General features: G+C 38.1%; 1 protein-coding gene across 2 annotated transcripts in view; it reads left to right on the forward strand.

Moving 5' to 3' along the window:
- Positions 1 to 1,875: 1,875 nt before the first annotated feature.
- Positions 1,876 to 25,226, forward strand: part of LOC149029054 (Pseudouridine synthase family protein) — a 52,076-nt gene continuing 28,725 nt past the window's right edge. Inside the window, exons 1-7 of one of the 2 annotated variants that reach the window (XM_089140289.1) lie at positions 1,876 to 2,238; positions 3,765 to 3,836; positions 4,017 to 4,175; positions 4,572 to 4,619; positions 4,717 to 4,797; positions 6,870 to 6,986; positions 23,464 to 23,622. In XM_089140289.1, the coding sequence (XP_088996415.1) occupies positions 1,909 to 2,238; positions 3,765 to 3,836; positions 4,017 to 4,175; positions 4,572 to 4,619; positions 4,717 to 4,797; positions 6,870 to 6,986; positions 23,464 to 23,622 (966 nt within the window). In that variant the 5' untranslated portion in view covers positions 1,876 to 1,908. The remainder of the gene's footprint in view (positions 2,239 to 3,764; positions 3,837 to 4,016; positions 4,176 to 4,571; positions 4,620 to 4,716; positions 4,798 to 6,869; positions 6,987 to 23,463; positions 23,623 to 25,226) is intronic. The other variant, XM_089140293.1, reaches the window with a different exon arrangement.

Raw genomic sequence — 25,226 nt, forward strand, 5'->3', positions numbered from 1 at the left:
TCTGGTGGACTAAATCTAAATTTATTGTTGTTTTGTAACGTTGGTTCAAGTCATCAAGTCAAACTAAGAATAAGAATTCTTCCATGTAATTGCTTGCCAGGGTTATGATAAGAAATCTCTTTACACTTCCCACACTTGCTTACTATCAATGATGATCTGATCGCTGGTCCAGATATTTACTGTAAAGCATATTTGGGTTTTGCACTCTCTTTAATACACTTCAAATTGGTTGCATATTTTTTATTAGCCAAAAGAGGTCCTAATATGATTTATGATTTCTAGCTAGCTTGAAGTTAATTGATTATTTTGGTTTTCGGAATTGATGATATAAATGTGCAAAAACTTACAGTTCAGCATGGCTAAATTTGAAATAATGAAGTTGAAATGAAAGTTGTTCAACTATAAATATCAATGTTGCTTACCTTTCTCATATCAATTGATTGATGTAATTAGCCCTGTGCCGGTGGCTAATTGTTGACTGGACATAAGTTCCATTCACGTTCCATAAAGCTAATAAGCTCATTTCCCACATCATTTCTTTCCCTACTTTAAGAACCACTAAAAAACCCTGTTGGTGTTTGGAATCTTGGGATGGTATATGAGGCTTAAGAGTGAGTGGTAAAAGTTTCACAGCATGTATCCGTAGTGTATAGTGAATACCTTCTGGGTGTAAACAAAGGAAAAAATTAAGACATAATATAAACTCACTTGAGTTAAACACTACAAAATGATCAAGTGTTTGATCATTTAACCTGGACTTTGATCCCATTTAATTTCACTTCCTTCAATTTTTTGCACACTTGTTGCGATGCCATTAACAAAGTATGGACCTTAGATTTATAGCCAATGGCAAGTTGGCTATAAATAGAAAGAGATCCAAGAGGTTCATATTAGCAGGTGCATGAAAGGGATCCTAATTAAACTGGGTATTCGTCAAACCTCTTATCTTCAATTATAGGATCATGCAACATTGGATCCAGTACTTCAAGTTGTTGTTGGTGGTGGTTTGTTTAATTTGGTACTCTCATAAAGTTTTGGTCTTGCCATGTTTTGTATTATGTAGTTACACTTATATAAAATCCTATATTACACTTAACAAGGGAAAAAAATTAATCCAAATTAAATAAAAAAAATTGTCATCTTAGTAGCCCTCAACCCAATAATAAATGGTTGTTCAAAGTGATATAAGTTGAATCTACTCACAAAATCAGGGTAACCAAACAGTTTTTCAAACAGATTCACTTTCAGAATCAGGGTAACCAAACAGTTTTCCAGACAGATTCATTTTCAGAATCAAGGTAACCAAATGGTTTTTTAGACAGATTCACTTTCTAGAATCAGGGTAACCAAACAACTTTTTTTTATGAAAATGATTCTACATAACCTAATTCCACAGACTCATGATTCCCTACATAAGGGGATTCCAGAGACTTATGATTCCCTACATAAGGGGATTCCAGAGAATTGCGGAACCAAACGTTAGAGATTTGTTATTTTAGTTATTGTAAATATTCCCCCATTAGGGGTAGATAAGACATTGTATTGTTCCATATGCATTCAAATGATAATAAATGAGGCCAGTGATCAGGAGAGAAACCAACCTAATCGCAGGTATGTCTTTTCTAAATATTTATTGGAGATCCTGTTGATTTTTCGTGTCTTTAAGTTTGATGCTACCTATCTGGTATAGAAAGATAGATAATCCAGGTGCTACCATATGCGTAAGTCTGCCGATGTTATTTAATGAATCTAAAGTATAGGCCCACAAATCGGACAGTTTTGATTGAGAATAATTAAAAATATTTTCTTCATCTATGATCTTGAAAAATAATTTTCCACTTCTAAAAGCATATGAAAACAAAGAATATCCCATGAATTCCATTATTTACTCTCTCTCTCTCACATATTATGTTTTGTGCAGTAATGAGCAGGAAGCACTTCCGTGGCAGTATACTGTATGTGATTCGGCACTACTCTAGAGTATCACCACCCTCTCCTGCAGATGCGGCCCCCGTCATCCGAGTGCTCAACAACATAGCCCAGCTAGGCTGTCCAAAAGAGGGTCCAAAGCCTCGGCAGCTACTTTCACTCCCTGCATTCCCAGGCTTGCCTCTTCCTGGGAAGAGGTCAGCCAGTGTTCTTGGGAAATTTCCACACGTCACTGCCATTAGCTGGTTAAAGTACTACTTTGATGACATCCCTGGCTCTGTGATTCAGTCCCATTTCAACAAGGGCCTGGTAAGAGTATATGCACGGTGGAATTTCCTTCCTTTTTTTCTGGTTATTTTGTGGAGCTTTTCCTTATATGTTAAGATCTCAATGTGGATTCCAAAATATCTAATTTAAGTGGGTTCAAATTATGCACATCCTTATAAGTTTGTAAGAAAAATTCTTTGCAAGACGATTTATAGAACGATTGACAGATTATGTAACCCAACTTAATTAGTGTCACCTCTAGAGTCCACCTTTCCCCCCTTATTATGAGCGGGAGAGAAAATGTTAACATTACTACCAGAACACAAGTTCAAACCTGATTTATCAAACAGAATCATGCTTCCAATCAGCTCCCACTGAACAGGAGACAAGTGGATCACTCCTGTGGAATGCAATCAGATGAATAAAAACCCTAGTTGTGTTCCTTAGGACAGAAGTTCTTTCAAAAAAATTGTTACTGCTGCTGGTTTTCATTTGAATTTGTAGTTGTTACACTGGACCCATTTTCTGTATGGAGTTCTATGTCTTTGAGGCTCTTCTTTTGGCATTCGAATCTGCGTCGTATGGTTACAATGAAAGCTTTAAATGTCTGAATTCCTCTGTGGTGTCGTGCGTGTGCATACATGCACAAGCACATGCAGACGATGCACAGGCACATCCACAGAATGACTTTTATTATCTGGTGAGGATTTTGTGAAGATTTCTTCTATGTTCATTTTCTGCATCTGTATTTTTGAAAATGAGGATTGCTGATGAATATGAATTGATGGATCTATCTCTGCACTTGACAACAGATGTTAAATGTAGGGGTTTTGCTGAGTCAACTTCTTTGGGCCAAATTCTAGCTTTTAACTAAGTTGATGGCATTACCTCCAGAGTCCTGGCTCGCAGGAGTAACACTATGCATATTGTTTCTTCTGTAGCTATGTTTTTCTGTCGGAATTTATAACGTAACTTTTTTTTTCTTCCCTTTTTCCCTTCTTTCAATTTATATGGTAGAGCTATCAATCTGGATTGGTTTACAGGTTACTCATTCCTTCTATTCATTTCCAGAGGATGGTATCCATCATTTAGCAAGTGCTTTAATATTTAAAAACAATTTATCTGGTAGTCTATCTTGTAAATGTTGTTGGACACCCAGAGGCTCTGACAAAAGACATGGATATCTGCTTATTTACAAGGTTGACGTCTAATGATGCTATTACTCAATTTTTGTTTGCTGCCTTGGCTTGCCATTGTTATCATTTTTAAGCAGAACTACTGATACAAATATTGACTTAGTTGACAAGAACTCAATTAGCTTAAGACAAGGGTTTATAACCCTCTATTTGTGCAGTTAAGAGCTTAAACAACAAACTCCAGATTGAATTGATTGGATCAGTGTATTTTTTCCCTCTTTTATCTGTTTGGTGATGGTTGAATTTTATCCTTAATGTTTTCTGACTGTGTGTTCTTTAAAAGAATAATTTTGCATCCTCTCTTGAGGATATGAAATAAATTCCACATACACAATTCATATGAAAGTGACTCCTTTTTTGTGCATTTCTTAGGTTCAGATAGAATGCCATAATATGGATGACTCATCCTTGGACAGGCAAGGTCAATTGCAATCCTTGAGAAAGGTACAGATGCTTTCCCCTCGTTTTTCTAGATTATCTTGTAGTAGACATGTGTTCTATTATTTATTTGATCTCATATGATTTTCCAGTCCCTCATCCCCCCTCCACCCTCCACCTTTCTAGTGAAACTGTATTTCATTTTCTTTGAGGTTATTTATCTATAGATTTACAATCTGCATACAGATAAGTCCTAGTGAGGTCATGGAGGCTGGTATGAGAATTTATGTACCTGTTTCAGTTGCTGAGGCTAAAATTTCAAAGAGATTTGACACAATACCCAGTGGAACTCTTTATCCTAATGCTGATGAGATTGAGTACTTGCAAAGGCTTGTGATGTACAAGGCATGCTCTTTCTTCTTTCTCTCAAATCAAATTCACTTCTCTTCTCTATGTACCTGGGTACTCGTAGGGTTGCTGCTCTGATAATGGTCTAGGTTTTAGACTTGCTTGAACGCAAGTGCAAGTCAGTTTTTACAAATATAAACAGTCAAAATTAAATATCCTACATGTACTTGTCATTGCTCTCCTGTTCTGCAATAAATTTGAACAAAAATTTAGAGGATTGGTGCGCTGTCAGCCATGTCTTTGGATCCTAGACTAGAGGAACTTTATCATCTGCTTTCCTAATATAATTTTTACTTGTGGGTCACTGGAGACTAATATATGTCATTCATGGTGTTTATTATTGCTATGCTGTTTTATGAGCTATTAACATCATTAATGGCGCTGAAATTTCAGGACCCAGCTATAATTGTACTAAATAAGCCCCCCAAATTGCCAGTCAAGGTAAAATATGTGACCTGCAGGTAATTTTTTTTCTCCCATGTTTGTTGACTAAATTAGTTCCTTTATTCATCCTTGTTGAAATTTTGATGCTGTCTAGGGAAATATGCCAGTTCATAATAGCATGGATGCATTAGCTGCTGCCGCATTATCTTATGGTTATGAAGAGGGTCCCAAATTGGTGAGCTCTATTGCTTCAGTCTATATTTCAATATATTTCAAGAAATCCTTCCAAGAGTCTTAGAATTTTGGGGAATATGCAAAAAAATAGGTTCTGTTTTGTTGCTTGGATATGGTTACATTCCATTTTCTGAAAGATGTATATATGCTTTTACATGGTGACTTGGAAGGGAGGGTAAGGTGTTTGGCGTTTACTTGTAAATCAAACTCACAAATGTTGTGCTAGTGGTCCCTGATCTCATTGGCTTGTTTCAGTAATTGAGTTATATTGAAAGAGCTTCATTAGAGATGGTGTCTATATTGACTATTGAGAGAACTAATTCTATGTAAATCTTTTTGTAATTTTGAAAATATATGTGCATGTAGTTATCTAGCCACAAATTGCAGATGAGGCTTTCACTTTTCATACCGAATACTAAATTCGAGTCCCCCGAACAAAAGAAAAGAAGACCACCATTAAAGGTAATTAATATTAGCACAGAACAAAATTCGGTTGAAACTTGCGACATTTTCGACTGAAATTTCCCATTTTGGGAACCTCAAAACGAAAAACTAGGGGATCGAAAAAAACCCCAAGTTTCGATCGAAGCCGTCGAAATTTCATCTAAACTTGTCGAAACTTGGTTCAACTCAGCTGGACCAGCTAGTTCATGAGAAAAAACAATTCCCAAATTTTGTGGGAAACATGGGAAATTTCGTAGAAACTTGAGATTTTTTCCTGCAAGTTTCATAACTTTCACAAATTTTCAAATTTTTTTCCTTCATGTTTTCCCAGATACCACGACAAATACCCTTTGATCAGGACTTCCCTATCCAAATTGCGTATTCCCTTAGACTAGTTATCTTAGGCATGTTAATGACCAGACTAATAAAGTTGCAGTTGTTGATTACCTTGACAACCATGGGCATAAAATGTCACGGGATGTTTATGTTTGTTGGTTGGAAGAGATGATGTTACAGGTATAGTACTACTCAGCTCACAGAATGGATCCACCGAGGCACTCTTTTTGGCACTGAGTTGTACTTTCCTTTTATTGTCAGTTACTTTGTAATTGATGTTTTGAAGTAAGAAATTATATATTAAATGTTATGTGCTTAAGTAGTTAAGTTTATAGTGTACTTCTCGGACAATTCTACATTGATATTATGTACATTGAATGACATATCTACGTTGACCTTTTTAGCAAAATGCATGTGCCAATGAGTTCTTTATACTCTAATTAGCTTAAATGCAGAGTCCCACCCTAAAATACTCCCTAAAACCTGTCGAAACTTGGACAAAAAAATTCAAAAGTTTCCGTGAAATTTCCCAGTTTCTCACCTAGGTTTCCCATTTCACCCGGTCGAAACTTGAGTTTTCCTTGAAATTTTTTCTATGATTATGAGCGGGGAGGGAATTTTTTTTTGAATAAGCTGTTCTGAAAATATATTATTTAGTTTGTAAAATTACATTTACAACCCCCTCTATTTGCAAACATTTACTTTTACACCACCAGGAATTTATTCTTTTACAAATGCCCCCTGTGCCTAACACCATTAGTTTTAAGCATAAAAAGACATTTCTACCCCTATTGAATCTTAATCTAAGTTTTAAAAAATAAAATATATACGTAAAAGTCAGTAAATTTTCAGGGTGAGTCAGACTTCTTTCTAGGGAACTGCTGAGAAAACTTTGCTTTATCAAGGGTTCAAGATGTCGTGTTTGAATATGAAAAGCTTTAAAGTTCTACTGATAGTTCAGCCAAGTTCTAGGGTTTGAATGTCTTTTCTTTTAGGGTTTGAAATAAAGAAGGGTAATATTGGTAATTTGGAAAATACAGTACATGCTGAGTTATCACTTAACTCTATTATTCTAACAATAGGGGTACTGTTGTATAATTCAAAACACAAGAGGTGCACACGCAATAGAATACATTTCGGGGGGCGTAATAGTATTTGTTTGCAAACACAGGGGTATAAATGTTATTTGCTCTATATATGTAATAGAGAAACTATGTTGTCTTTATCCTTTTACTTTTCAGTAAAGATTTTATTGCTTATCCAAAAAAAAAAACCACTTTGATGTTTCATTAGGTTCATCGTCTTGATAGAGAGAGCAGCGGTCTTCTTCTAATGGGTAGGACAAAAGAAAGCACTGATCGACTACAATGGTTATTCAGTGACACGAGTAAAGCAAAATCTTCATCTAAGGTACTCATACATTCTCCTTTGAAAACCTATTTAGAATTAACTAAAGGCAAAATTTCATTCTTTTTCCAGTGTGACACCTATATATGTTAACACTATATAGATTTTCAAAGGGTTAAGAGAAGAAATATGGACTATATGGTTTCCCATGACCTATTAAGTTGAAGGCTTAAAATGGAAGCTGTCTGATAGTATCACTTTTATTCTCATTATGTCATGTCGAGGGTCTAAAAGATGGATGCCATACTGTGTGTATATGTGCAATGAAGTTCAGTTTCTATGTCAATTGTTTCTTTAGGGCTTTATGCTTTTGTGCCCATGAGGCCCATGACAGAATAGATTAATCACCAGTAATTATAAAGGAAAAGCTAAGCAACTGAAAGATAATTGGAAAGTATTAGAACTAGAGGGCTAGTTCTTCAACCTGGGTATCAATCCTGATCTGTTGTGTGTAAATTTGGGGCTTATTTCAATCAAAATGCCCCACCTTGCGTGGGGCTTTCCGCTAGGTGTCACAGTTTTTGTACTAAAACTACTTGGTAGAAAATGATTTTCTTCCAATTAAACTCGACCTATTTACCATTATCCCATCATTTCATTCTTGTTGCAATACTAGTTCTTTCATGTCTCTTAAGTCATTTATGCATCCCGTTGCTCATTTTGCCCTGCCAATCAAAATCATCTTACTCCTTCAGCATTTAGAGATCTTTGTTATGCATATCTATGTTTATTTCAGATGACTTCCTCTGAAGCCATAATGCATTGTGCCTACTAAAAGATCTCTAATTAATTTTGTGGGAGAGAATTCTCTAAGCAAGCTGCATAATGAATTGCAACAATGATGTATGACAAATTGTTCCTTATGTTGGAGGCAGTGAGGAAGAGAGAGATAGAGGCGGTTGCTAGTGTTCCTTCCCTGTCAGCTTAGAGAACCTTTCCCAACTTCCCCCCCCAACCCCCCCCCCCCCCCGAAAGTTCTTCTAATTGCTCTGGTGTTTGCTGCTACTGATGTAGCCTCTAATGAGTGAGGGACAACAGTGAACATCTCTAAGCCGAACCAATTAAGATGGGTGAAGACTAAAACTTGCTGCGGCTAATTTCAAGAAGACAATCTAAGGTGCTACTGCTCATCCCTACTATCAAGTTGCTGGTGGAACCTCCCATGCAAATAGGTGTTTGACTTGGATTGCTGAACTCTTTTTTCCCTCCATCTCACAAGCTTTGTTGGGCTTATTGGCCTTTGATTCCATATCATCTCTCTGTTGTTCAATTCACCTTTTCATCCATCCACCTGTTGGAATATGGATCCTCTTCATGTGGAATGTGGAGGAGCCACTTCCCTATTCATTATAAGGTTGGTTTTGGAAACCAACTCTATGTCTACTTCTCTTTCATGATTTGATATAAATACATGAGGTGCTCGTAAGCTACAATTACAAGGAACATGTCTCTGACTCTCTCTCTTTATGAGGTTTTGATGTTGAAGCTGATTCTACAAGATCTCTACTTGGGTATTGGTTTAAGGTGGTGTGGCATCAACTTCTTGACGTGGAAAAATAAAAAAGGTGCAGTTCTTATGTTTGTCACTGCCAATATTGAGGTCAGACTTGTTATTGTTATTCTGTGATCCACCTTGTTGTAAGTAGAGTTGGTAGCCAAGATAGTTATTTCATTCTTGGTGGTTTGTTAGCCTCAAGTGTTCTCTAGAGAAGATTATTATAACCCCATTAATTATTATAGTGGAAGATGTACCTGGGCAAAGTCCTGTGGTTTTTCCTTTTCATCTTGAGAGTTTCCACATTAAAATTCGTGTGCTCTTTTTTCGTTTGGTTGATTTGTTTGATGTTGCTTAACTTGGTTTTGTGATACATTTTTGGTAATCATTGTGGATCTCCATTAATTGGCACACAAGTGTTACAGGGATCGATTTTCCCTACACCACTATCGAACTCCTTGATGCAGATCCAAGATCCACATCTGCGGGAAGCATAGGCAAAGATAGATTTCTGCCCCGCATTTTATTTCGGCTATTTTAGTAGTTTCATTTTAGTTTAATTAGGGGGAACTAGGTCTTTTGTATTTCAGATTTATTTGTAATAAAATGGTCTCCCCTGAAATAGGATATACTGTTTTAAATTGTTGGGCTAGTTTGCCAATATGTTAGTAATTAGTTAAGTCCTCTTTTTATTGGAATCCTGTTTCCTAATTTAGTTAGGAGTTTATTTCTCAGTTAGACTGTAATTAGGACATAGAGTCCTCAATGTGATTGACGGGCCAAGGGCATGTATAAAACCCGTAAGAGGGAAGCGTAAAGTTACTGTTTATTTGATTAGAAATTTGCATTGCTAACCTGGTTTTTGAGTTCTTGCATGGAGATCCTCTTTGGTGGAGAACTGCAGATCATGTGTTTTACTGCCCTGGTGGTATAAGGCCAGAAAAGCTTCAAGGTGCTTAGGATTGAAATCCTAATCCCTTTTGCTGACTGTGGGATCAGTTTACACACATCCAGCCATCGTGTTTCTTTGCTTAGGTAAGAGATCCCCATCTCCCTTCTTTCCCGTTAACTTCCCTTTTTTCTGATTCAAGAAACCTCCATTGAGCCAAACCAACCACCCCTCAGATCTGGAGAACTAACCTTCAGAGTTTAGCCAAATTTCATACACTGTTTCTTAACACTACCTTGGGTCCAAATTGCAGCCTAAACAGAAGAGTCTAACTCTAGTTTCTTGCTGATCTTGTTTAAACCTTAGTTTCTTGACCTGAAAATCAAGAAATTGTATTACTTCCACACCAGCCATCCAAAACAGCCCAAATTTTGTGAAACTCATACCTGAATACTCATAACTTGAATAACATATTGTAGAACCCTGACCTGCCAACACAAAGGCCATGATGTTGTGGTCCATTCTGGTGGGTAGCATAAAGGATAGAACCTTAGATTCCTGGAATTGGACGTGGGGGACCCCATGAATATAGCCGTCATTGAAATGGAGAAGAGGATGGGCTTTGAAATGGTTGTGCAAAATGTATAGAAAGATGGATCACCCACTTCAAAAACATGAAGATTTCAGACACTGAACCCTCAGGTAACACTCTTGAAACCTTAAGCATCTTGCTTTATGCACGACAGATATGTTCAAAATCCAAATTAAGGAATGGTTCGTATAGAATTAGACAATGGTTTCTTCACATGAAATGAATCTCTTTTGAGTCTAGTTTGCAATGCAAAAAGAATCATAGCATATCGATTTGTATCGGATGAATCTGGCCCAAACAGTGGACAGGGGTCAAATCCCCTATTACTATCGGGGTGTACATGTTGATATGGTGGTTGACCCACCAATCAACTGGTGCCAATCAAGGGGTAGACATTGCTGGGTGTGTGGAATAAGACTTAAAAGACCCATGTGCCCTCTGGTAAGTGAGGACCTAAAACCCTACTAAACCTTCATTTTCAATTATCAACTCTTGATAAGGAAAGGGAAGGAGGGGAAGGAAAGGTGAGCACCAGAAATCCGCCGGATATTGCCGGAGACCGCTGGGCAGCAACTCCTGCTGGTTAAGCTTGCTGTCAACTTATCCTTACCATTTTTGTATTGGTTTGAGGCCTATGTCCTTGGATTTCCATGGTTTAAGCTTAGAAATGGATTGATCTTGCAAGAAGACCATGAACAATTGATTCCTCATTTTTTTTTTTCACCGTAGGAGTGTAAGCAACCAAAGGTAAGTTGAATGCGGCAAGGTTGGGTCCCCTTCACTCGCAAACTATAGATTTTTTAGAATTGAAAAATCCTTGTTAAACCTCATGAACTGATTGCCGATAAGGATGGTATTCATGTTTGTAAACCCAAATTGATGCTCCCTAGTCCTTTAGAAGCTTCAATAGAACCTTGGGATCAAGACCCCCAAAATCCCCAGATTTCATTTTTGTCAGCAACAAGGATCCAATCGACCTGTGGGTACTGAGTCAATCAATCGGCTGACTCAGCAACATGGGGTTTGGGGTAGGATTGAGGGGAAGCCAAATTGGGGTGTTTTCAGACCAAATTAACACTTGTTTCTTATAAAATAGGGAAGACATGCTCACATGGAGAGGCCTAACGATGGAATGGACTTTGAATTCATTAACTCGGTTGTGCTTAGACTGTTAGATGCGATTCTTAACTTTATATACATGTATTATGCTTGTTCACTGCATGAACCATGAATAATCAATCATCTTTATTTTCATTCATTTATTTATATTAAATAATTGATATTGTGGTGTTATTAGTACAATGAGAATCAAAATGAGAATGTGGATGGGAATGAGATTGCAAATGGGAATGAGAATGAGAACGAGGATGGTGGCATCTTGTATATATTCCTTTCATGACATCATGCTAGATTGTATTAGGTAACCTTCCCCATTCTACAACCTTTCCAACAGGGGTAGAAGTCTTGGACAACCCGTGGTACAGATGATGGGGATTGTTGTGATATGCTTGTCGTGTTACTTACGAGGTTCTCAAAAGTGATGGCTGAAACTGTGAGGGCCATAATATAAGGTTAATTGAGGGTTTCTCAAAGCGATAGTGGAATCCACGAGGGGCCACAAGGGAACTTAGGGTTATCGAGGGTGTTAGCCCAAAGCAATGGTTGAATTTGTTAGGGCTAATGTCCTTTTTATTTGAGTAGCATGATACATAGAAGACCCTTGCATGGCTAGGTGTTCCCAATTTATGGTCCTTATCAACAAGGGCAGAAGTGTTGGGTAACCATGGTACAAATTGTTGAGTATTGCTGTAATTGTGTTACTTGCGGGTTTCCCTAAGCAACAGTTGAATCTGTGTGGGGCCATTAGGTGAGCTGTGGGACCATTCACGAACTACGGCGCTTGTTTTCATCCCTCTGAGGGACATCCAGTAGTTTCTTAGGTTATCAAGGTGGGAGTTGGCGCAAAGTGACAGCCTGATATATGAGGTTGACTCCCAGTATGATTGGCATAAAATGTAACTAGTGGACTTGTATTGCTATTTTCTGCATATCATGTGTTGAGTATGGTCATGCATCCATTTGAATTGTTATTGCTTTTATGTTTCCCCCTCATGAGTTCAATTGAACTCATCGTTGTGGTAATCTTTCTTTTCAGACCATGATTCAGGTGTAGGTGATCCTATGGAGCAGGAGGGGTTTGGTTCTGATAATTATAGTGAAGTGGAGCATGCGAAGCATGGGACCGAGGAGCATGTTGCCTCTTGTCCATGTGCCTATGCTTGAATGAGTCCCTTAGGGTTGGGTTCCACTTCCCAATTTTGTGTTCCAACTCATCTTTATTACCTTGATTGATACTCTATTGTATATGTTATTTACTTGATGTAAAGCTTGAGAGAGTTGTATTATGACTATACTAGTGTCATTTGGACTTTTTTATGAGTGAAGTTTTTCCTCTGTATATTGTAGATATTGGGCTTATTACTCTATGCCCTTTGGATTTTTGCATTATGACTATCCTTATGTGGTTATACTTTTGAATCTATGATCTGGGCAGAATTTGAGATGCTGATAGCATCAGATCACACGTTAGAGACAACTTGTTTAGGGTGGATCTGAACCCAAAACCCCCAATTCTTAAGCCTAGAGACCATCGAAACCTCTCTGGGGAGATTACTCCATCTTCATCCCATAATAAGAATTTCCTGTTAGCTGGTAAATTTGTAGTAAACCTTCTAGACCCTAACCCATTGTTGTAGAGTAGGATCTGAGTCCGAGAGATCAAGCACTACTATGCTATAGTCCATCTGAGTGGGCAGCAGGTACTGGAGTTTGGATCCCCGGAAGATGATGGAGTGAACTCTACAGAGGCAGCTGTAGTGGAATTTGAGAGGAGGAAAGGCGCCATCACTACGGCTTGGAAAGATGGATTGCATGCTTCCAAGGGATGCACGTCACATAGACGGAAGATTAAGTAATACGACATACTTAGTCTGAGAACTGCTGTACAGGTAGGTTAGCAGCCATATTTAGACAGGATAGGGCTAGAATTAGAACTCAAGTCCTTCTTATGAAACGCCCTTTAAGTCTGGAAACAATGCAAAAAGAATCATAGCAATCAGGATTGTATCGACTGGGTTATGGGGGCAAATAGTGCGCAGGGGTCAAAACCCTGTTGTTGTCAAAACCATGGTGGTTTATTAGATGGTCCATCAGGCGGTCAATAGCCAATCGACCACCCGCTCAAATCGGTAGATCCGAATGTACTCAAGAGTTTTAAAGCGCTTCATGAGCGGGATTCCTTAATACCGTAAATACCTCCTATTTGATCTATTTAAACCCTATAGAAAATAAGGGGTATTTAAACTCGTAAGTTTAATTTTTGTCTACTCAAAAGGTGGAAAAAAAAAATCTATTTAGAACCTACCTAGACTCTTAATTCAAATTATATACCATGGGAAGGAAAGTAAGAGAGAAAGGAGAACCTAAAGGAGGACTACCACCTTGCTGAAGAGGCACCTGGGGCTGCTGAATTCAAGGAGCAACTTCTTAATGCAGGTAAGTCTTGCTCCTTGCCTCCATTTCCTTATCATGGCTAATGGAATCTGAACCTGGGTTCCGTTGAATACAAGCTTAAAACTTGGGGAAACCCAAGGATGGTTGAATGTGTAGATTTAATAAGGTTTTCCATTGTTTCCGAAGGATTGACAAAGGCACTTTGCTGCTGTTGTAATTTGGAGAGATTATTGCTCTGAAGGTATATTTCATTCATAGGCCCCAATGGGGTATTTATAGCTACAATATGAGTAAATTGCACTTTGAGTAGGAAGAAAAAAACAAATAACAAACTAATCTTAGACTTATTAGGAAACCAATCTAACTCCAAATAGGAAATCAATAAGAAAACAAAATATATAATTAAAAGAGGAGTCTTATTCCAATTAGGAAACCTTAGTCATGCTTCCAACACTCCCCCTCAAGTTGAGGCGTAGATATTTATCATGCCCAATCTGCCAATAATACTACTGAACACCTTCGTGCTTAAGCTCTTGGGTGTGCACATCAGCTCGCTGCTTGTTTGAAATAACAAAGGTGATACGGATCAACCCAACTTCAACCGTCTCTTTGATGAAATGCATGTCAATCTCCACATGCTTAGTCTTGCCATGCTATACTAGGTTGTGAGCTATGCTGATCGTTGACTTATTGTCTGAGTACAATTGTATAGGAACCTCCAAATACGTCCCAACCTCCAGAAGATGCCCTTTCAGCCATAGTACCTCACGAATGCTCTGAATGATTGCTTTGAACTCGGCCTCAGCAGTGGACCTAGGAAAACTCAACCTATTTCTTGCTTCTTCAAGTCACAAGGTTACTTCCCACATATACACAATACCCACAGTTAGACCTCCTATCATTTGGACATCCTGCCCAATCCGCATCTGTGTATGCCTCAATCTTTAAATGTTGATGAGCTGAAATTAAGATCCCTTTTCTTGGAATGGCCTTTAAGTACCTCAAGTTCCGATACAATGCATCCAAGTGTGAGGAGTAGGGATATGCATATACTAGCTAACAAGATTGAATATAAATGTGATGTCAGGCCTAGTGTGAGATAGATAGATAAATTTTCTCACAAAATTTTGATACATTGTCTTGTCAATCGGTTCTCCTTCATTTGCCTTCAAGTGTAGGTTAGGCTCAATGGGAGTCTCAGTAGGCTTACTTCCTAGCATCCCAGTTTCCTCGAGAAGATCTAATGTATACTTCCTCTGAGAGAGAGATGCACCACTGACAGAATATGCCAACTCCACCCTTCGGAAATATCTGAGCTTTCCCATTTCTTTAATCTAAAATTCGGTTCCCAAAAAGTCTTCAATACTGAAATCTAATCCTCCCGGCTGCCTGTGATCATAATATCATCCACATATACTAAAAGTTTAGCAGTGTGGGAACCATCTCTTTTGATAAACAAAGTGTGGTCTACATTACTTTGCTTATAGCCATTAGAATCATTGCCTTGCTCTTGGAGATTGCTTCCGCCCACATAAAGCCTTCTTCAACTTGCACACTTTCCTATGAGTCTTAGTAGTATAATATTTAGGTGGCACATCCATGTACACCTCCTCTGGAGTTCTCCATGCAGAAAAGCATTCTTCACATCTAACTATTCCATCCTTTTTTAACTGCACACGAAAGAATAATCTGGATTGTGTTCATCTTGGCAACAGGGGCAAATGTCTCTTGGCAGTCAATGCTATAAGTTTGAGTGAAACCTTTGGCTTCCAATCTTGGCTTATACCTTTCAACAATCCCATCTGCTTTGTCTAGATCACGAACACCCATTTGCACTCGACAATCTGCTTTCCTGTGGGCAAAGTCACAATTCCCACATTTTGTTTTTCTCCAGAGCTCGCATTTCTTCATTTATAGCTTCCTTCTGGTTGGAGTAATATACGCCTCCTGCCAAGTGTTAGGAATAGAAGTAGAGGACAAAGAGGAAATGAACTTTGAAACTCTTGGAATAGGGACTGATATGAAACATAATTGGAAATAGGATGCTTGCTGCAAGTTAGTGACTACTTTCTCAATGCAATTGGTAAGTCCAAAGTAGGATTAGAAGAAGGGTTAGAGTCAGACTCACCAGGAGGAATGGATTTTTTAGGTAGGAACCAAAGCTTCCAGTTGGCTTGATTCATAAGGGGTCACCTGCTACTTTCTTTGATAGGTCTTTGGAGGTTTAGGCTCCCCTTGCACATCATCCACCAGCTGGTCCTGTCCGATCACTCCATCTTCTAGATGAGGATCATCTGCAGGAATCTCAGGAGAAATATCGAAAGGAGGAATCAACACTAGAACCTCTTCATTAAGGCTCTCCCCTTGAAGAGCTGAAGGGGAAAAAGAAGGTACTTGTTCCTGGGAACATAACATCCATAGAGACAAAGAAATGATGAGAACCAGAATGATAACACTTATACCCCTTCTATATAGGAGGATAACCCAAAAACTGCACTTTAACCTACGAGGATCCAACTTACTATGAACATGGTGGTTTCAGACGACAACACAACAAAAAACTTTAGGTGGCACTATAAAGGCTGCTGTCCCTAAAATAACCTCAAGGGGGCAATGTTGGTCTAAGACTTGAGAAGCCATTCATTTAATTAGATATGTTGCAGTAAGAACCGCATCACCACAAAACGGAGGAGGCATATGCATAGTAAACATAAGGGAACGTGCTACCTTAAGTAGATGTCTATTCTTACGTTCGGTGACCCCATTTTTGAGGTGGAGTGTTGACGCAATTGGTCTGGTGTATAATGCCGTAGTCAGCTAGGTAAGAAGGGAATGCTCCAATCAAGTACTCAGTCCCTTTATTTGTATGAAGGATTTTGATTGTCGCCTCAGAAGAAGATGGGGCAATGGTTTCTTTAGACCAGTGATGGAGTTGTAGTTTTCTTGCGATGGAAAAATTGGTGTTTGATTAACACGTTGTAGGTTGTTGGTGAGAGGGAAGAACAAGAAGTCGTAGAAGGTTTTAGTGGTGGGATGGTTCTATGATGATTTGCAGGTGAATGGTAATGGAAAAAGAGGGAAGGTGGTGGTGCAATGAGCTTTTGTAGAGCCTGACGGAAGAGAGTGGTGGTGGTCAATAGTAGTAGACAATGGTTAGGATTCGACAGAGGTCACAGGTTTTAGGGTTTGATGGAGCTTTTCTAGGTTTTTTTGGTTGTAGGCTAAGAGAACAAAGAAGGAGAATCAGAGGTGAGTTTCTTTGATGAATTATTTCCCCTTTCCCCCCTCCTTGTGCTTTCCGATTGGGAGAGAGAAGATGAGAAGAGGAGGGTGCTCAATGATGGACCGGAGTTGAATCTGATACCATGTTGTAATTTGGAGAGATTATTGCTCTAAAGGTATGGGGTATTTATAGTTACAATCTGAGTAAATCCCAGTCTGATTAGGAAGAGAAAAACAAATAAAAAATTAATCCTAGACTTATTAGGAAATCAATCTAACATCAAATAGGAAACCAGTAAGAAAACAAAATATATGATTAAAAGAGGAGTCTTATTCCAATTTGGAACCTCAAGCGTACTTCCAAGTTCCAACAGCTGTCCCTTTCACCCTCCTGTCAAACTTTGTTGAATTCGATGGGTTCAAACCTTAGAATCCATTAACTCAAGCCTAGGTGAGTGAGAATCCAAAAGCCCTAGAATATGGGTTGGGAATGCTTGTCTCCCATTGGAAGAACAATGAAAGACCTTATATAAGATCATAACTTCAGATTTATGTAAATATCAAAGCCTAGTTATGAAACCCTAAGAATTCTACTCAAACTAGTTGCAAACCATGCCTGAAAGCCATGAATAGAGGGATTGGAATAGAAGGAACCTTATTTAGAAGCCTGAGACCAAAACCCACACACCTCGGAGCTAAAGTTCAATAAGGAAAGGAGCTGGTCTATTGAAGTCCATTGATTGGATCGATTGGCAAGGTCCTAGATTCATCAACTGCCACATGCTAAACATATAAAATGAAGCCTATGGCCTCTAGGATTGTTGCCACATGTGTACTAAACTTTATAAAATCTGTCTAGGGTTTGAAACATCAGTTTGGGAAGATTGCACAACCCCTCTTACACCAAACCAAGTGAACTTACTTCAAAACCAAGGTGAGAGGTAGTGTGTTAGACCTTAGAACTAGGTTTATGCTCTCTTATGAATTTTATATTCTAATATTATTAATGATTGTAGGACTAAATGCCATGAACAAATCTTTTTTAGACTCTTTTTGTGCCTAGGCAGTTTTTTTGACCACCTAGGCTTTTAGCTGCTTTTTGACATGCAAGATTTCAGCCACTTTATCGCCTAAGCGTTGCCACTTTGTCGTCGGTGCATTGAATTGCTGCCTAGGCGCTAAAATGCTCACTTTTTTGACATTTTGCAACTTTTTTTTTTGTATTTTTTAAAACATCAAATTTTATTCTACAAAACTATATACAAATATAGAAGTTATTCATTTCAGACTCGGGAATCATTAGTTGGAGAACTATTTGAATAATGTGATCTATTAATTTATCAATTTGGTCAAAAAAGCAGACAAATTGAATTCCGATTTGGATTTGAGAATTTTTGTTCAACTTAACAAAGTTGAGTAAAAAAATTGGATTTTTAAGTTGAGCACCTAGCCAATAATTGTATATATGGTAGACTAAATCATGCATATTTTTTCCCCATACAACAAATTTTTTTCCCCGCTTAATGTATAAGATGAGCTTTTTAAGTTTTGTATAGAGGATTTTCAATGTTCTTGAAACCTTTGTTAGGTTAATTATTCTTTTATGAAAAAAAGGGTTAAATAATTCTACAAAACCATGTATGAATATAATATTAATAGTTATTTATTTCAGCTTCATGAATCATATTTTATAATGTCATTACATTATGTTGTTAATTGCTATTGTATATTTGTATTATGATGAGATGAACTTATGTTTGCTTCTTTATGATAATCTTTCATAATTATGGTTCTTTACTATTTGTTTAGCTTGTAGTAAAATGTTAAGATCCCACGAATCGAATGCAAAACTAATATTATTTAATTGATAGAATAATGAAGAACAATGATAAACTGGTTACAATGGTGCCAGTCATCCCACAACACATTGCTGCCCCTCTGCCTACAGCTGCCCAAACACTCACATAAATAATCCTTAACTCTTCCTAACATCTTACCCCTATTTATAACCCTTAATCAACCCTAATTTTCTCTCTCTCTCTCTCTCTCTCTCTCTCTCTCTCTCTCTCTCTCTCTCTCTCTTCTTAATGTAGCATAATATTGTGATCTCAAGGCCCTATGACATGCCAATTTGTTAAGAACCCACGAACTGAATGCAAAACTAATATTATTTAATTGATAGAATAACGAAGAACAATGATAAGCTGGTTACAATGGTGCCAATCAACCACATAGCACATTGCTGCCCCTCCGCCTACGGCTGCCCAGCACTCACATAAATAATCCTTAACTCCTCCTAACATCTTACCCCTATTTATAACCCTTAATCAACCCTAATTCTCTCCCCCTCCCTCCTTAATGTAGCATAATACTGTGATCCCAAGGCTCTATCATAAAACTATCAGTTTTTAGTATACTATATGTGCCACAGAAAGTAGTTGTATTAAAAAAATGGCCCCAACCACTTTGGGCACTGTATTGCCACTTATGCGCTACTTTATCCCCTAGGCATTTAATTAGTGCCCCAATTGCTTTAGTCGCCTTGACAACCATGGTTTCAGACATGCATGTACTGAAAGATATGGGGGGTGGATGTGAATTTACTAGAATGGGCATGTTATACCTTTTATATTGAAATTTAGCAGGATCTGTGTTAGAAAATAAACTTTAATCAACCAAAACAGTGCAATAACAAGGAGAACTGAGAAGAAGAAACAAAAAGAAAGAAGAGAAGAGAAGAAGAAAGAATAAGAATTGATAGGAATCACAGAAGACTGCAATTCTAGCTTAGAACTCCTAGAATCGCAACCTCTTATTTATTGTTATCAATATCTAGATTACAACTTGAGAAGCAAGCTATCTTGCCCTTTAAAAAAGGAAATAAAGAGTACAACTTATGGACATAATTTTATAATCCTAAAATCTGTCCAAAATAGAAAGTACTGAAAAAGGAAAGTTCGAAATTAGTAACTAACATAAAATAGAAATTATGCTTTATAGAAACTCCCAAAACTTGTGTGGCAAGAGTCCTACATTAGAAATAGAAAGTAGAGTAGCATATCTGAAAAGGAACAAGCATCACTGGTATAATACTGTTCACGTGAACAGTAAAACAGCCCATTGTTCTTGCATATACTTCAACAATGTGTTTTATATCTTGATCATGAAATTGGTTATGGATATGAGGGTAAGACTTGACATGTGGATTGTGATTTGTTAAATATGTGTATCTAATGGGGGTAAAGGGAATAGCATGGAACACACATTCACACACCCTTTTCTCTGTATTTAACATGATGAATGCATAATTCATATAGTTGCATGGCTAGGAGAGACCCACTGATTTACTTTCTGATGCTACGAGTGTGGAGTAGACCGAATCCCATTGCCCCCGGTTGAGGAGTTGCAGCCTGCATTCCTTTAACCTACCGTTAGAGGTGAGGAGTGGAGACCAAATCCCTAGCCACCCAGTTGTTCTACTTTTGATGTTAATGAGTGTGGAGTGGACCGAATTCCATTGCCCCTGGTTGAGGTGAGGAGTGCGGCCTGGATCCCTTTAACATACTAGTGGAAGTGAGGAGTGGAGATTGGATCCCTAAACCACTTAGTGGTTCTACTTTTGATTTTATGAGTACTGAAAGGACAGAACCCCCATAACCCAGTCGAGGTGAGGAGTGGTAACCCCGAGGGGTGTGATATGAGATGAGAAATGGAGACTGAACATCTAGGGGGCTGGTTCCTAGCAAATGTGTGTTTGCTGTAGATAGTAGACTGGCATATTTTTGTATACATTGTGGAGGGATATATGTTGTAACTTGCTCATGCATTTGGATGTTGTTTGTTGCCCTCACGAGTTAGGTGGAACTCATTCCATGGTTAGTTCTCCTTTTAGATGATGGAATACGTGTAGGGGTCCCTGTGAAGCAAGAGACCCAAGATTATGGAGGGGATGGCATTGTTGCAGTTGCCTAGCAGGAAGATGGATACCGACCATGATGTTGTGTGCATGCTACATGTGCTCATATGGGACTCATCTAGTAGATTAGGAGATATGAGACTGTTAGTTATTTAAAATTCCATGGTACTTTATAATTTTTTCTCATTCAGGAACATTTTCAAATTGGGTAACGTATTACCATTAGATTTCCTTATTTATTAATACTACGGAGTTATTTAGATCCTCAATCTTCTTGCCTGTGATTGTGTTATGAATGGGAGGTATGGTTATGGTACTAGATCAATGGTCCAAAGATGATTGGCATCTTTTATGCAGCACATTCAGGTGGTTTGTGACAGAATCTAACCCATTCTCTTTGAAGCCTATCCTAAACTTCCCATCTGACATTAGGGACATCTACTTAACCATCTCCTTCACTGACCACAGAAAGTTACCCCTATACACCCAGAAGTTCCCAAACCCATCCAATTTTTGAACTAATCTGAATAAGATCTTGGCTACTGGTCCTCATTCAATTGAGGCGAGGCATGTCTTTAATTAAGCAGAAACTTCAGAAACTCTCTAATTTCAGTTCATCATAAATTAAGATTCATTTCATTCAAATGGTGTGAAAGTTGCAGCATAGGATCATCTCTATCAGTTCCTTATTCAAACTGAGTCTGAAGATAATCCGCTGGCTATTTTGGTCTGCAGAATATATGTTTCTATTTTGGTGACCAGTGTCTCATCTCTCAGTCCAACCACTGGGGGGGGGGGGGACAAGTGAAAGTTGCGGCAGTGTTTCACCTATATATAAGCATCACCTTGATCCAGGTCTGGCCAAAATTCCTGTACTTAACCTTCTAATTCAGCACCTAGTTTCTATTTTCAATTGTGGGATATTTGGGGCTAAGTTACTCTAGTTTCCACGTTATCCATAGCCTGCATAACCCAACCCTATGGTTATTTTAGGGAAAATATGTCCAAATAGGCTGTCTGCATCAGCTACACATTTATTTAAATTTTGTTTCTTACCGCCTTTTGAAGTTAGTTTCATACATCATCGCTAGTCTTCTAGCTGTTTATAAAGTTTTCCCTCAATCTTGTAAAAGCATTATAATGGCATGTTCAGAAGAATCAGAACTCAAGTAGATCTGAAATTTGACAGTGACTAAATAATGACAAGGATATGCCTAGAAAATTTCGGCCCCATCAAAATGCAATGTGCCTCAAAAGCTCATTCAGTTGGAAACTGGGAATGCCTTTGAACTCTGGGCACAAGAAGAAGAAGAAGAAGCTTGCCTTCCAATCAGCTCTATTTGAGGCCATACTAGATACAAGTTAGCTATGCATATCCTTTCTCACCACTTCTCCTAAGGTTATCTTAGGTCTGTCCCTAGTTCTTCTAGGTCTTTGATCTAGATTAGATACCTTCTCCATGCAGGGGCATTTAGAGGCTTCCTTTGGACATGGCTTTGCTGCCTCAATCGACATTCTCGTAGCTTATCATTTATCAGAGCTACTCCCAAATCCAAAAATTTACCATATTTTCACAAAAAGTACCATGCTTATACTTAAATATCTATGCACAAGAAGAAATTTTATTTCCAAATCCAGCATTCCATAGTAATGCAGGACCATCTAACTAACCATCAGACCTAAATGTTACAAAACAAATTAAATTCGCATCCAATACATTCCAGATCAAGAGAGGACCATTAAACCACCATTAGAGTTAAGTGTTACAAAAATGGTGGATTTACCATTTGTCATCTAACCCAAAAAACGATGACCAAAATTCCATTTGAAAGCATTTCCACAGTGGCAGGCCTAAATTGACTATGGAGGGGAATTGGCTAGGAAAGAGGTGTACAGTTTTAGGTCTTGTCCCTAGTGTGATGTCGAATTGAGCCAATTGGAGGGCATTGATCCTTGTTGCTGACCTGAGTTAGATTGTTTATTTAACTACTGGTGCAATGCTCTAATTCTTTTCTACTATTTTGTTTTAACTTTTTGTTAGAGGATCTATATAGCCAATCCAATTTAGTTGGTGTAAAACTATTTTTTAATTGCTGAAAAGCATAATTATTGTGTCATCAAACACAGCCAAGCCAGGTACCATATTTTAGTTATATTTAGTATACTGTAGTTTTATATCCTTAGCTCTTCTAGATTAGTCTACCATGATGCATAAGGCAGCTAGACGGTCATCAAAGGACTAAGTTAGTGCCTAAGGAATCCGTTGACTTGCTCATTTTGGTTTTTTTTTTTTTTTTTTTTTTTTGGGGGGGGGGGGGGGCGGTGTGGGGTGATTGGGGGTTGAAATCTAATTAGGCATGTATAGAAGAGCTGGAATGATGTCTGGTACAAAAGTTACTTCTTAGGGATTTAGGGATCTAAATAGGCATGCCATAGGGGAATTGTAAGCACTTCTTACTGAGATGATGAAAATTTTGTTCTTTTAGACTGGAAAATGTAGTAGAAAAAATAATAAACAACTTTGTAATAGGTGGCATTGATTTTAATTTTAAAAATTTTCTTTTCAGTTTTTTATTTTAATGATATTGTACTAATTGGGTCATTTAGCCTTGGAATGATGCTTGTTGAGCAACAGTGCAGAGGTACTGGGCATTGGTCATAGGCTCTCCCAAAGAGAAAGAAGGTGTTATCCATGCTCCACTTTCAAAGGTTTTCTGTTTACATTTACTGCACCACTTATGTGCAATTAGGGGTCTGAAGATAATTCTTTTTAGCATTGTTGGATCATATGGATTATATCAGCACCATGCATTTTTAGTTGAATCTCTGACTGACAGTCATCTTTGATTTCAGGTTCTGCTTGACGATGGGAAAACAGAAAGGGTCACCCTGGCTCATCAATCGGGTGTAGAAGCTTCTCAAGAGGCTATTACCGAATATCGGGTACTCGGCCCTATGATAAATGGATGCGCATGGATTGAGATGTGTCCACTTACTGGCCGGAAACATCAGGTACATGTAGTAGCTAGTTTGATAAGTATCCATTTGTGATGGGACCAATCCTGATGTAGCCTTAGATTGAAGAGCCAATGATCAGGGCTCTTAAGAACCTACTCAAGTGGTTATGGCTAAATTTGGGTTCGAGTGTTAATTAGTGATGGTGAAAGGTTAAATATTGCTTTTCTTTTTTGTTGGGGGGGGGGGTTGTTTGGAATTGGTGGTTAAGAGTATCTTTATGAATTATTGGGTTGATGGTTGTTCTGTTTAGACCAAGATTTGGAGGGTGGTGTGGAATAATATATTGGGCGAATGTTTTAAAATTTGTAACAAATAGGATGTGTACTAGCAAGTTTCTTCAAAATGGAAGCGGCTTTAGGGTTTTGGGGGTAGTTGTGGGGTTGTACACAAGAACATAGGTGGTAGACGTTGGATGGGGCTGTAACTTGAAGGAACTTAGGTAATGGTATACAGGGATGATCCCTAAAGTTTGGGGCAGATTTGATTGTTAGATTGTTGGGTTTCTTGGAAATCCAAAAATCTTAGAAAGGGGGTAAAACCTTGGATCTGGGGTGAAGCAGATGATGGGCAGTTCCTTTGGTTTCTAAAGATTAGTTTGGACTGAAGATTGTTTTGAATATGGTTTTGGAGAAGGGAAACTAAAAAAGGGGAAATTAGGTTATGGGAAGTTTAAAAGGTTAGAAGAATAAATTCAAATCAGGAGTTACTGTTGTTGAAGAATAGTCTCTGGAATGTTGGACCTGATACTTAAAGAACTTCCGGCACACTTAAGGCTTCTATGTTGGAGATCAAATAAAGCAGCTTAGAGGAACTTGAAGGAATCAATTATTTTTTTTAATGTTTTTCCTTTTGTTCTTTGGTGAAGGGGATGAGTGGGTTGGGAATTAGTAATACTAACTCATGAAGCAGCAATGTTCAAAATAAAATTTTCATTAATCAAACTGTCAGTGCATCTGAGAAATTACATCAATATACATAGCTACACTGGCTTACATAAGACTTAGACTATAGGAGTCAAGTAGAAACTGGAGTCAAATTAGAACTAGACTATTGTTCACGGTTACTGTTGATTGGAACTTCAAATAATGATTACATATAAGTACTAAGCTAATAAAAATTTAAAATAAGCTAACCAGTGCCCATGATTTTATGATACCCGTCCAGGGAGGAATCCCTACACCTGCGGTAGTTTTTAGGCAGCTGAACTGCGTTAAATCCTTACCTTGAAACACTTTGACCTGCCATTATTCTGAATCAGCAATCTAGGTTATTCCCAGTTGAGATGATTGTGATTTCGGTTCAATCAAAGAAGCTGTGATTCGTCATAGATAAATCTATCTGCACAGCATTGTTCTACTCAATTGTTCCTGTCAGAGAATATTCCCGATATCCCAAGGGATCTTGAGATTGCGGAGATCCCTTGTGATCTCTCCTTGTAATGTGTTTTATTTATGGTATTTTTTGGGCCAATATAAGGCTGCCTTGCATCTACCTAAATTCAAGTATTCAGCGCTTCTTCTAGGTGTTCCTCCTTTCTTCTCTCTTCTCTTCTTCACCATTTATTCTCTCCATATTTTGGTTGACATGGTGTCAGAGCT

This window comes from Hakea prostrata, chromosome 1 (assembly GCF_041222555.1).
Source record: "Hakea prostrata isolate BN-2017 chromosome 1, UWA_Hpros_2, whole genome shotgun sequence".
Lineage (NCBI taxonomy): Eukaryota > Viridiplantae > Streptophyta > Magnoliopsida > Proteales > Proteaceae > Hakea > Hakea prostrata.